The sequence below is a fragment of the Papio anubis genome, chromosome 6 (genome assembly GCF_008728515.1).
Source record: "Papio anubis isolate 15944 chromosome 6, Panubis1.0, whole genome shotgun sequence".
In the NCBI taxonomy this organism is placed as follows: Eukaryota; Metazoa; Chordata; class Mammalia; order Primates; family Cercopithecidae; genus Papio; species Papio anubis.
Genome location: NC_044981.1, coordinates 91,780,044 through 91,793,838, shown reverse-complemented (window position 1 = coordinate 91,793,838; position 13,795 = coordinate 91,780,044). Strand labels below are relative to the sequence as shown.

General features: G+C 36.4%; 1 protein-coding gene and 1 long non-coding RNA gene across 3 annotated transcripts in view; one reads left to right on the top strand and one right to left on the bottom strand.

Annotated features, from left to right (window-relative positions):
* UFL1 (UFM1 specific ligase 1) overlaps positions 1–11,429 on the bottom strand; it is a 33,040-nt gene extending 21,611 nt beyond the window's left edge. The window contains exons 1-6 of one of the 2 annotated variants that reach the window (XM_003897927.5): positions 11,282–11,429; positions 9,946–10,091; positions 8,839–8,867; positions 7,844–7,941; positions 6,813–6,927; positions 4,602–4,732 (exon numbers count right to left, since the gene is read on the bottom strand). In XM_003897927.5, the coding sequence (XP_003897976.1) occupies positions 4,602–4,732; positions 6,813–6,927; positions 7,844–7,941; positions 8,839–8,867; positions 9,946–10,091; positions 11,282–11,358 (596 nt within the window). In that variant the 5' untranslated portion in view covers positions 11,359–11,429. Of the gene's footprint in view, positions 1–4,601; positions 4,733–6,812; positions 6,928–7,843; positions 7,942–8,838; positions 8,868–9,945; positions 10,092–11,021; positions 11,104–11,281 lie in introns of those variants that run through there. The other variant, XM_009205690.4, reaches the window with a different exon arrangement.
* On the top strand, positions 11,365–12,463 carry LOC116275337. Its single transcript, XR_004184368.1, has 2 exons — positions 11,365–11,584; positions 12,298–12,463. It is a non-coding gene; the product is annotated as an uncharacterized LOC116275337 (long non-coding RNA).
* Positions 12,464–13,795: the final 1,332 nt, after the last annotated feature.

The window sequence follows — 13,795 nt, the reverse complement described above, 5'->3', positions numbered from 1 at the left end:
CCTGCTGCCACTACTAAATCTAGACAATTATCTGTTTTCTGCCTCTATAAATTTGCCTTTCTAGCCATTAACATAAATGGAATTAATATGTGCTCTCCTTTCTGTGTTTTTGAGATTCATCCATGATGAAGCATACATCAGTAGTTCATTCCTTCTTATTGATGAACAGCATTCCCTTGTATGAATATACCACATTTTGTTTATATACTCATCAGTTGACAGATGGGTGAACTATTTCCAGTTTGTGGCTATTGTGGATAATGCTCCTATGAACATTTATGTTTTTGACTTTGTATGGATGAATGCTTTCATTTCTTTGGGGTGGACCCCTATGACTGTATCTTATTTATAATACCTATAGTTTTTTTTTTTTAAAGGATACAAGAAAATAATCTAGACTTTTTATTCTGATTACAATTTTTTTTTTTCTATTCATTTTAAGCCAGTATGCCTATTCTTTCTAATTAAGGTTGATCTGTTTTCATTTTTAATGTACATAACAAAACGACTTAAGTAATTCTAACATTTCAATCCTCCATTGTTGATGATTTAGGATATGGTAAATATTTTCTACTTCAAACCTGTGAAAGCAGAAACAGTTGTATGAAAATGAATTAACTATTTAAAACTGTGTTTTTGAGTAAATTATTATTTTTACCAAATTCTTAGGATCAATTTGCTTTTTATTAAATTGTTTTACTCAAAATTTTTAGCTATAGTATCTGGTAGCACGGCAGGGGCTTTAGTCAGTTTAGTGTTGCTATAACAAAAGCCTTGAGGCTGGGTAATTTACAAAGAGAAAAGGTTTATTTGGCTCATGATTCTGGTGGCTAGAAAGTTCAAGATTGAGCAGCTACATTTTTTGAGGGTTTCAAGCTGTTCCAATTTACATAGTGAAAGAGAAAACAAAGGGGAAAAACCAAGGAAGCCATACTCCTTTCAACAATATACTCTCTAGAGAACTAATGCATTCCCCTGAGAACAAGAATTCACTCACCTGGTGGGAGGGCATTAATCTATTCATGAGAGATCCACTCCTGTGACCCAAACACTTACTAGGCCCTATCTCCCAATTCTGCCACATTGGTGATCAAATTACAACATAAGTTTCAGTGGGTACAAACCACATCCAAACCATAGCAAACCTCCAAACCAACAAAGTCTAGGTCCTCTGTGAATTTTGCTCTCCTCTGTTTACCTTATAATTGTTACAACCTCTCATGTTTTTTTATCTTTTGTTCCCTTCAACCCAAACACATCCTTACAAAAATGTAGAAGGCTCCTTGAAGGACTTCATCTTAAAATGTCTAGGTACCTAACTTATTGTGGGTGTTCAATAAACAATGAATTGAGTTGTGCAAAATTTCTAGCTTTTTTGTATGATGAAACTGTAGCTGAGTTTTTATTTCAATTTGGAATACAAGGTATTTAGTATACCTACATATATCGTTCTTCTCACTAACTGCTTCCTGTGCTTCTCTCTGGCTATCCATAATAACAAGAAATATCCATAAAAACAAGAAATATAAACTTTTTAAAAGTCTGAAATGCAGGTGTCTCCCTTGAAGTTAGACTAGAGAAGTGGGATGGTTCCTTATTTTTAAGAGACAAATATGAAGATATGGTGCCTTAAATGGTACTATCTAGAAGCCACACAACCTAGCAACATCTTTTGAGGCTCAAAACTTATTTTCCTCTCATTATTTGATGGTACCTCCATACAGTGAAACTCAGGACTACTATGAATGAGAAAAACAGCTGATTTTGATGAAAATTACCATCACCACAATAATTAGTCAAAGAAAAAAGGTAAATATTTATAAATAGGAACAAAGATATTTCTAGTTTTTAGTTTTTGACAACGTAATAAATGAAAAGGGTACAAAAGTTATAGAACTGAAGAATCCCTCTCCATTCCTATCACCCAGCTACCCAGTTTCTCTCCCCAGAAACAACCATCCATTTCTTGTGTTAGGAGGGTGATCTGGTGCAGGCTGTCAGAGCCTACATGGAGTAAAGAGAACACCCACATGAGAAAGGGAGCTGCAGTAGCAATGGGAAACCAGTCACATAAGGGGAATTAATCAAGTAACTAAATGCATTAAGGATAATAGGAGTTAGATTTTTCCTACTCAGTGAAGAAAGCTACAAACATGGAAAATAAGGAAACTAGAATGAAATGAAACTTACGGTATTGGACTAGAATTGGAAGTATCAGCACAAACTCACAGTTTCCAATACATATAGATAAAGATATAGAAATACAGATGTAAAGAGGGGTGTATGTACATGTGTATGTGTAACTCCTAGTTCAGTAGTCCCCAACCTTTTTGGCACCAAGGACTGGTTTCATGGAAGACAAATTTTGCATGGACCCAGGTTGTGGGGGATGGTTTCAGGATGAAACTGTTCCACCTCAGATCATCAGGCATTTGGTTCTCATAAGGAGCATGCACCCAACATCCCTTGCACGCACAGTTTACAATAGGGTTCACGCTCCTATGAGAATCTAATGCCGCCACTGATCTGACAGGAAGAGCAGCTTAGGTGGTAATGCTGGCTTGCCCACTCTCGCCTGTTGCACAGCCTGGTTCCTAATAGGCTACAGACTGGTACTGGTTGGCAGCCTGGGGACTGGGGGCCCTGTGCTAGCTTGTCTACTCTGAGAGGGCCTGGGAGCAGTGAGAACCCAATAGTGGTATGTAGTATCCAGATCTTGGTTTCTAAATCCCATACTCTACTAAAAGAAAGCAGAGATCTCTGGAGAAACGGCTGATTTGAGGCTTGGGACAGGGAAAGTGTGAACTAAGCCTGGAACATCTTAAGCCAGAAAGAAAAGAAAGTTTCAAGAATGATGGGGGCATGTAAAAAGCCAACCTGCAGGCGCTACCACTAGCTACATCAGGGCCAGTATGAACATGTAAATAATGATAGCAGATTATAATCCAATAAATAGCAGACAAGCAACAATGAACATTCTATAAAATAATCGGCCTGTGATCTTCAAAAGTGTCAAGGTCATGAATGTCAAGGAAAAATCAAGTAAGTATTCCAGATTGAAAGTGACTAAGGACTCATATCAATTAAATGCAATCTGTGATCCTGAATTGGATCCTTTTTCTACAAAGAGCATTATTACAATAACGAGTAAAATATAAAGGGGATCCAAGGACTAGATGGTAGTAATCAATCAATGTTAGTTTTCTGTTTTTGATGACTATATTATAGCTATATAGGATGATGCCCCTTTCCATAGGAAATACAGATTGTAGTATCTGTGGTGACAGAACATCATGTCAGCAACTCCCTCTCAAACTGGTCAGAAAAAATAGTTCTCCTGCACAGAGGAAGGGAGGGAGGAAATCATTTCATTAGAATACAACCTCTCCTTCTAACCTTCTCCCTTTTGTACCCTAGTGCCTTACATGCATTAGGTGCTTACATGCTCAACAAATGCTTGTTGATTGGTTGAATGACAAAAAGAGAAATCACTGTGGCTGCCATGTGAAATCACCTAAGATGACAGCACAGAACTGGGAAGAAAAGATGGCATGAAACAACACTTTAAAGGATTGTGAAAGAAAGAGCTAGAGAAGGTAACTTAGAAGATGCAGCCAAAAGAGATAAGAAGAAATTTAAAGTGTTATGTTTAAAAAATAAAGAGAATATTTCAAGAAGGAAGTTGTAACTGGAGTTAAATGCTGCTGTAAAGCCAAATAAACAGAAAGTATCCATTAGACTTACAGATATTGAGACATGAGTGCTATATATGTAGTAGAAGCTAGATAGGTGGGTTAAGAAGTGACAGAAGGTAACTGAGACACTGAATGTAGATTTCAACTATCCAGAAGGTTCACTTTAAGGGAGGGAACAAACAGCATGATAGATGATATAGAATAAAGGGGTTCAGAGAGATTTGTTTTAAAATGGGAGACTTTTGGACATACTTAAATGCTGGTAGGGCATATAGCCACTGAGATGAAGTTGATGACACAGGACAGAGGAGATAATTAAGAATATAGATTTTCTGAATTCTATGCTGGAGTCTGTTACACAGATTCAAATATTTCAGAAATTTTTATTTTAGAAAAGTCAGTAACTTTGAAAGTAACATTGTTATTCATTACAATTATAGAATGCTATAAAGTAAAAAATGTTATAAAATTCTCTAGCCCCATATGATGCCCAAAGAAGTTAGGTGACTGACTTATCTGCTCAAGGTCATGTGCCTATTCTGTGATAAAGCTATGAACCAAATTCTTCTGACTTTAAATTGCATGTTCTTTCCATGATGCAAGGGTGACACTTATATACTGATCTGGGCAGCAGTTTTTAAACTGCATTCTGCAGAAGTGTATATGGGGTCACAAGGGTGGTGAAGGTAGGGAGAGGAAGGAGATGCGGACTGGAGAGAGAGGCTGCATTCTAGAACTCTGGAATCTCAATTTCTATTTTACAAAATCTGCCCTTTAATCTGTTTAATAAACTGGGGTCCTAAATGAGACTTTATTAAAACAAAGAAAAAGATTCAGCTGCTGGGAAAAAAATGCAAACTATGATCAAAGAAATGTGAAAATATATATTCTTTAAAATATACTTACCGGGTAATGGCACTGAATAGTCCACGGATACGTGCTTTATGTCGAGCTACAAAAGCTTCTGTAAAAATTACTCCTCTATTATCAAGATCAATATGTCCACTGATAATTCTACCAAGTCGCTGAGTTAGTGCCTGTGGGTAAAGATGTAAATTTTTATTAATTTAAAAGAAAATAATTACACATATGCATTTGCATAGTTATACTCAAGTCATGCTGCATGCTGAGGTATCAATCATGTGACCGAGAAATTTCAACAAGCATAAATTATAAGATATATCAACTAAAGTGAAGATTCAGTATCTAGAAAAGTTCACTATCTCATAGCAGAGCCAAGAAATGAGTCAAATTGCTTGCTTACAAGTTAAAAGGTTGAGCTGTCATATTAGCTCTTGTTAATGAGGGCTATTTCTAATATAAAATAAAAATGACTATCAATATGATGATGATTTGATATGATGGTTTCTAGATATGGGCAGCCTCCAATATACAGACAGCCAAGACATACAAATGGGTCTTGGAGAAGACCCTTTCTGGAGTTTCTAATACTAACAGAAGTATAAGTGTCATTCCAGATTCTGCAGCATAGGGAAACGTAAGACCTCAAAAGTTATTCTCTCTAATGCAAATTTATGCCTGTCCAGAAGATCTATGGCAGATGATCTGATTTCTTGGTAACCTTCTTTCAAGTTCAGCAGAATTTTCTCCACAGCTATACTACGACTGGCATCAGGTACATCAGAAATAAGTTTGGACATATTTCACATTCTAAGTTAAATCTACTCAAGTCAGCTCAGTTCAAATTTTTATGATAAAGAAAAATGTTTTTCAAACAACTTAATGAGCTTTTAGAATACTGCTATATTCAGAATGGAACTGAAAAATATTAAAAACTAGATACGTTACTAAAATGTATTCAGAAACAGTTTTATAACAAATCATTTGGATTTGAGCTGGATACTTTAAAGAAGTATTTTAAAAATACATTTTTTGTCCTGTGATTAACGTATGTTTGCTCATGTAAAATAGAACTTCAGCTCCTGAAATACTATATAAAACAGATCTATACTATAAATGGTATTTTAAATGGAGTTAGGGAAGCTCACTTTCTTAATATGAGCAAGTAAATCTGCTTGTATTATAAATTAATCTCATGCAATTATGGTTTGGCAAATTTTGCAAGTTAGAATTTCTCAAAGTGATAGATACCTAAAGAGAGATTTGGATTTTCCCTTGTTTCAGTAAATATAAAACAGGACTAGCATTATTTAGTTTCTCCATTGTATTAGATATTTCACTAGATTTCAATGAAGCCTATAAAAAAGACAGTATTTCCTGTTTTACAGATATGTAATGTGAAGCATAAAAGAGATGAAATGATTTTCCTAATGTCAAATAAGAAGTGGTACAGACAGTATTCAAATCAAGGTCTTTTAAAAATCTCAAAAGCGTATGTCCTTTCCGCTCTACCAAATGAATTTCTATGATTCTAAAAAAACAAACAAAAAAACCAGAAAAAAAGTAAACAAGAAAATAGCCTATGTTTTCAGGCAGCATTGTTATTACACATAAGATATTTGAGTACTGACACAAATACCTAAAGTTAAGAGAATGTCAGATTCCTTGGTTCTTCTTCCCATCATTCTGACAGTTTAGAAGAGGATAAATGGTGAAATCAAAAGATGTTGGCACTACTGACATTTGGAACAAAAAAAACTCTTTGTTGGGGGGATGTCCTGTACATTGTAGGATGTTTAGCAGCATCCCTGACCTTTACTCACAAGATGCCAGTAGTACCCCCTATAAATTATTATCTCTATCAATTATTTCTTGAAATTTAACTGGGCAATCAGAAATTTAATTGTCTGGTTACAGTTTCTATATAGCTGGTATCAAAAGCATTAAATAAATCCATGCACTTATTATACAATTACTAATTGCATCAAAGTAGCCCTAGAGCTTAGTCTATAAATTAGTTTTAGGATGTCTCTCGGTTCAGGAAGATTACAATCATTTTTAAAGTGTCTCCTCAGAACCATTAATGTACAAGAAGCACCCCACAAATATACTGCTACAACATATATCAAGTCAGACACCTGCAATAAATCAACTGATGGTAAGGAAGTCTTGTTTTTTTCCCCTTCCATTCAAAGTCTTTGTTTAAAATCCTTTGGTAAAAAGACATATTGTATTATTAGGAAAAAAAATACATACCTGTGTCAGAAAGTTTCCAGGAAGATCATAGGTTTTACATAGTTCTGATATAGTGACCTGACCACTTTCTTGCAATTTATCATTTACCTCTTCTGCCAACCGATCCAAGTAATTCCTAATAGTGAAAAAAAGAAAAGAATAGAAAAAAGAATTAGGAATTTTTTTCTGTTGACTCGTTTTATGTTTAATTTCCGTTGAAATGAAGTATGCCCCAAAAGTAATGAAATGTGTGTGTACATGAACACCACTCATCACTCATATTTTAAAAAATATTTTTTTCTCATTAGTGTAGCTAAATGTAAGGTTAATCAAACAATAATTTTTTTTTTCTCTTTTTTTTTGGCATCAAGGTCTCACTCTGTCACCCAGGTTGGAGTGCTATGGCATGATTATGGCTTACAGCGGCCTTGACCTCCTGGGCTCAAGCAATCCTCCTACCTCGGCCTCCTGAGTAGCTGGGACTATAGGTGCGAGTCATCACATCCGGCTAATTTTTTAATTAGTAAACTTAATTAGTGAAATGGGGTTTTGCCATGTTGCCAGGTTGGCATGCTGGGATTTTTTTAAGTGGAGATTTGTATTCGATTTCCATTAACATTTTTGGAACAAATTTGCTTTCAGAGTTAAGATTACATGGGAAAGAATGTAAAAGTTATGTTTTACATTTTCTTCTTAAGTAAAACATAGAAGTCTATATTATTTCTAAGTATTCCATACATTAACACTAATTTTTTTTTTTTTTTTTAATTTGAGACAGGATCTTTGCTGTTACGTAGGCTGGTCTCAAATTCCTGGTCAAGTAATCCTCCAGCCTCCGCCTTCTGAGTAGCTGGGATTACAGGTACATGCCACCATATGTGGCTTAAGCACTTACTCTTAAAGTGAAATAAACCTTACCATGAAAATTAGCACTGTAAGAGTTCTAAATGAAATGTCTAACTGGCCATAATTGGCCTAAATTTAAACACTATTAAAAAAAAAAGAAAGAAAATCAACGAAGTGCTCCTAAATTTGTACTTTATTATACTTACTCATCTATCAGTTGTCCCAACACTAACTGAACATGTTTTTCTGATTTAATAATGTCACCAATTCTATTTTCAATATGAATCAGGTCCACATTAATTACCTGGAAAATAAACACAAATTCTATTAGTGATAAGTTTGCATTGTTTCTTAAGTTTGACAATATACACTTAGAACTATATTTTTAAAGAAATTGCTGGCCAGGCATGGTGACTCATGCCTGGATCCCAGCACTTTGGGAGGATGAGGCGGGAGGATCCCTTCAGTTCAAGAGTTTGAGACCAGCCTGGGCAACACAGGGAGACCTCCCATCTCAAAAAAAAAAAAAAAAAAAAAGAAAGAAAAAGAAAGAAATTGCTTATTCTTAAATTTTGAATCAATCTGAAATAATACAAAAAGCATTGGCCAAATAAAAAATTAGAGGTGTATTGCTTATTTATTTTTAGTTCTAAAGAATTACACTGTCACTTGCTAGTAAGTTTATATAAAGCAGTAAATTACATATTTATATAACAGACAGCATTTTACAGAAAATTTTCTGGCTTCTTGTTTATAGTGTACCTTGGTAATGACATATATATTTGTATTTTTGGAAAGTAGCTTCTGCTTTTAAAAATATTTCTCTATTAGTTTCATATACTAAAAACATATAAACCTGAAACTGGTGATTTTTCTCCCAAAATTACATAAACTTACATAAGATGATAACTATGACTTCATTTGGTAAAAAATTAATAATAAGAAAGCCAACTGGGGAAGAGTTGGCCAACTCTTTAATAAGGCCAACTTATTAAATAATTTCAATAAATCAAAATTTATTAAATCATTTCAATGTATCAGAACTTATTAAATCAATTCAGTGTATCAGTGAGACTTACATAACTATTTCTTTACAAACACTATACAAAATATGATACCAGTATTAGTGAGTACTTGAACAAATTCACAGTATCAAAAAATTGAGAAATTAAAGCAAAAATTTTATAAATTTAAAACTTACCTGTTGTAGATCAACAATGTTTACTCGACCTTTGAAGAAAAGACATCCATTTATTTTAAATGACATATGAGTACACACCAACCCAAAGCTATAAATTCTAACATTTAAGTTTTGGTCAAGTCCTTCTGCATAGAACAGAAAGCCAGAATAATTAATGTCTTCAAACACACTCAGCTGATGGCTGAGTAAGTCTTCATGGCTGAAGCCACAAGCAATAATTTACTTTCCAAAAATTTTTTTTTTTTAAATAACATCAGGCCAATTATGAGCACCAACTGGCACACAAATTGGCTATATCTATGGATATATTCATTTCTCTTCACAACTCAGAATTTATCTACTGTGATCAAAGAGATATTGACAGCTAAATTAAGATGAACTTTTTTCAATTATTTGATACTAAACGTTAGGTTTCTACATATCAGCATAAGAATATCTGTTAAGAATTTCAAATTATAACTCATATTTTAAAGGGACTGTGAAAGAAAATTGATAAAAAAAAAACAAAAAAACCAAAGACCAATGTTACCCTCTGATAATATGAAGAGATGCTTTCATAGTTAATTCTATTTTAATCAAATAGTATTCAAATATGCCTGGTACTCTGTTAAAATTTTAAGAAGACAAAGGAAACTAACTTTGTGTGTGCTTTTAATAGTATTTCATAAAATATGATTCGTGTAGTACCACACTGGATTGAGTTATCTAATTTGTAAGTACAAGTAAGCCTTAAAAAGAAATACAGCCTTGATGTTCAAAAACCTATAATCCTGTAAGATACTGTCCCCCTTCACAATTACCACCTAATAACAGGCAGCTGAATACCCTTCCCTGAGTCATGCAATAAATTAAGGAATTGTAAAAAGAAACAATTCACATATAGTACACATAACTCAAAATGATAAACTATTTTAAGTGATAACATTTGAGTTCATTTAAATTATATGACCATGTTTACATGAACCCCCAAAATATTAAGCCTGATTATCAACAATTGAAAAGGACATCTTATAATCTATAATTTAGTATGCAATGACATGTTTACAGGTTTTTGTTTTGCCCCTTCCAAAAATTCAAGAAAAAAAAACCCACTAAAGAATTACCTACCACCTCGGACATGTAGCTCATCTCTCATTTCCTTACTAATTTGGGCTGGAGTAATATATTCCTTTCCATCGAGTGTATGAACTACTTCTAGCTGTTTCTGAGCAATCAACTTATTAACAATCTCAATGCAGTTCCGCTCGGACAACCTGAGGGAAAGAAAAACAGTTAAGTTTCAAAAGTCCACTTGATACACTGGTGCTCAAAACTAACACAAGCTTTTAAAAAGTTTGTGTAGTCACTAATTTCTACATCACAAAATCTATGTTTTTCACTAACTGATTCAATAAGTTAAAAAAAAAACTTTCAGAGAAAGTAGGTTTACATATGCTTAAATCATTTATTTAATTGGTACACATCATCCTATCACAAATTTCAAGTCTGTTGTCTCTTACAGGCCTGCTTCCAATCTTCAAATCTGAATAGAAAATTGAAGACATTTGCTGAGGTAGGAAAAAAGAAAAAAGAAAAAACAAACAAAAAGAATGCCCTACTTTAATTTCCAGTTTAATCAGAATTTTCTTTTAAATTAAGTGCATAAATGCCTCACTTACACACATGGTCTACAAGCAGGCAGGGGATGTGGCCTAATGAAATCATAACTGCTACTGTTAAGTTACCCATGCAGTTACGAGTTTGCTATCAGTGGTAGAAAATACAGCATAGGGCGATTGCTGTCTTCGGGCTCAAAATAAAACATCGCAGGTAGGAAGTAGTCAAAGAATAGAAAGGCTTCTATTAGCGTTATTTTAAAAAAGTAGAGTTAGGCTGCTCTGGACACATCCTCCAAAGGTTAGTGGGCTGGTAGAAAATGTCAGTGACCTGAATGACAGATGGGGTCATGGGTCTAGCCCTAGATCTGTTACGAGAGATAAAAAGGCAAAAAGTTTTAAGGGTCAACATACTATTTGCCAACTACTGTACTGGGGTCGGGGCGGGGGGGAGGGGAGGAATTAGCCTCTTCTTTGGAGCTCATTCTAGATCAGGAAGTGTATAACAGCCAAGATGTCACAGTGATTTGATGGCTGGTGGGTGAGGGAGGGTCAGAGGAACTCTCAATAAAGGCAGCTCGAAATCACCTGCCCCGTCCATGGTGGGGCGGGGCGCGCCAGCGTCTCGCTGAGGCTGGGGGGCTCCAGGGCGTCCTAGGCTGCGGACTTGCCCGCCGAGCGTTGGACTTAGAACTGCGATCCAGGCTCGGGGCGGAGGGAGGAGGAGGGAATGGTGACAAGCAGTGAGAAGAACCGGGATGCAGGGCCGCGGGTCTAAAGTCCCAGATACAGGCGTGTCAGCCCACGGCCTAATTTGGGCTCCACAAAAGAGAGGGAGGGTCAGGCACCTCTGCGTGGCCTCGGCGAACTGCGCCCGCTGGAAGTCGGCCGCCAACCGCCTAATCTCTTCCCAGGCGTCCGCCATCACGGCCTAACTTGCAGTAGACGCGGAGGAACTGCAGACACGTCAGCCGACAGGCGGTGGGAGGAAAAGAAAGGCGGAACGGGCCGCGCAGAGGGACAAGAGGCTCCGCCCCAGACGCAGACACACCAAACGTTTGCGCCGCCCGAGGTGCGGAGGCGCGCCGAAGTGACTTGGTTCTGTTGCGGCACTGGGGATTCCTCCCGGCTGATGGGGCCGCGGCGGTTAGGTGGGTGGTGCGCAGCTAGGTGGGTGGCTGAGGGGTCGTGGGCAGGATGCAGGGCTCAGTAAAGTTTAGTGTCAGAACTTTGTTTTCACTACCCCTAATATTTCCGTAGAGTAATAGTTGTAGCAACTACTATTTTTTTTTCTTCTGTCCGCCATTTGTTTTGGGGGAGGGTGCGGAGGGATAAGCCTGTGCAAAGACTGGCACCTCTCTTCTCTAGCTGTTAACTCTTGAGAATTCCTTTTTGTATAGGGTTTCGTGTTAATTTTTACATGCACCCGGACGTGTGCCTTTTGGGAGATACATGGGAGACGCTACAGAAAGTAATTACTTTTTTTGCAGAGTGAATAAATTCGCATGTCATAAAGGCTGTATAATTGCTTTCCTGTGGAGTTCTAGAGTCTTTCCTAGTTCTTATTTTGATGATTAGCTTCATCAAACAATGAGGAATATAAACATAAGCGCGCATGGCTATCAAGGAAACAGGGAAAGCAAAGAGAACATGTATCCTGCTTCCTTGTTGAGTAGATATACTCAGGTGTACCTTTCTCTCTTATATCTGTGAATGGAAAATAAATCTTGGGACTCCAAAATCACTAAGCTAAAGGGAAAAGTCAAACTGGGAACTGCTTAGGGCAAATGGGCCTCCCATTCTATTCAAAGTCACCCGTCTGCTCACTGAGATAAATGCATCTCTTATTTCCTCCTTTGGAAAGGCTCATCAGAGAATGCAACTGTCTCTTACCTACCTATGACTTGGAACCCTCTTCACCACTTGGAGTCGTCCTGCCTTTCCAGCTCAAACCAATGTTTATCTTACATGTATTGATTGCTGTCCCATGTCTCCCTAAAATGTAAATAAACTTTCTGAGTTGATTGGGACCTGGCTTAGATATTTGGAGTTCATATGTCTCACTCTTTACTATTTAAAAAATATTGTTCCAGTTAGAAAGAATGAATAATTTCAACTATTTGATAGCACAACAGGGTGACTGTAGTTGTCAGAGGCGTTTGAACAAGAGCAACTCCATCTTGAGGGGCTGTGTAAAATCAGACTGAAACCTACTGGGCTGCATTCCCAGGAGGTTAGGCATTCTTAGTCACAGGGTGACATAGGAGGTCCGCAGGGAGAAAATACAGGTCATAAAGACCTTGCTGATAAAACAGGTATCCACCTTTTTTTTTATTATTATTATTTATTTTTTATTTTTTTTGGTGTATCCACCAAAAACCAAGATGGTGAAGAGAGTGACCTCTGGTCATCTTCACTGCTCATTATATGCTAATTATAACTCATTAACATCTTAAAAGACACGCCGGCCAGTATCATGACAGTGCACAGATGCCATGGCAACATATGGAAGTTACCTTATATGAGTCTAAAAAGGGGAGGAACCCTCAGCGCTGGGAATTGCCCACACCTTTCCTTGGAAAACTTATGAATAATCTACACCTTGTTTAGCATGTAATCAAGAAATAACTGTAGGTATCTTTAGGCCAGCAGCTCAAGCCGTTGCTCTGCCTATGGAATAGCCATTCTTTCATTTCTTTGCTTAATAAACTTGCTTCACTTTATGGATTTGCTTTCAATTCTTTGTTGTGCAAAATCCAAAAACTTTCTCTTGGGATCTGGATCGGGACACCTTTCCGGAAGCATAGTCAGTAATAATTCAACTGTACATTTTAAAAAACAAAGTACAAATGGATTGTTTGTAACACAAAGGAAATGCTTGAGGTAAGGGATGTTACATTTACCTTGATGTGATAATTACGTGCTGTATGCCTGTATCAAAATAATTCATGTACTCCGTAAATATATACACCTACTATGTAGCCACAAAAATTAAAAACTAAAATAAAAATATTCCTTTTAATCATATATTGATAGAGTTGGTAAAGGGGAGCTATTTCAATTTCTTTTCCATCTAAGTGCATTACTGTGGGCAACTCAAATCCAATGCCATAAACGTATTTGTCTATTAAATTCCCCAGCTTTATTTAAAAGACAGGCCACTCAGTCATAAAACATTTCACTAAGTACTGCTAGAAAATGACAATGGCTACCTGATTATGGACCAAGAGGGAAAACACCAGAAGTCAAAGAGGTAGTTTGGAAGATGGTAGGTAGCGTGGTTCCAGACAGAATCAAACTTCAACACAAGCAGACACGTTCATTCCTAAAACACATTTATTAATTATCTATCAGATGCCATG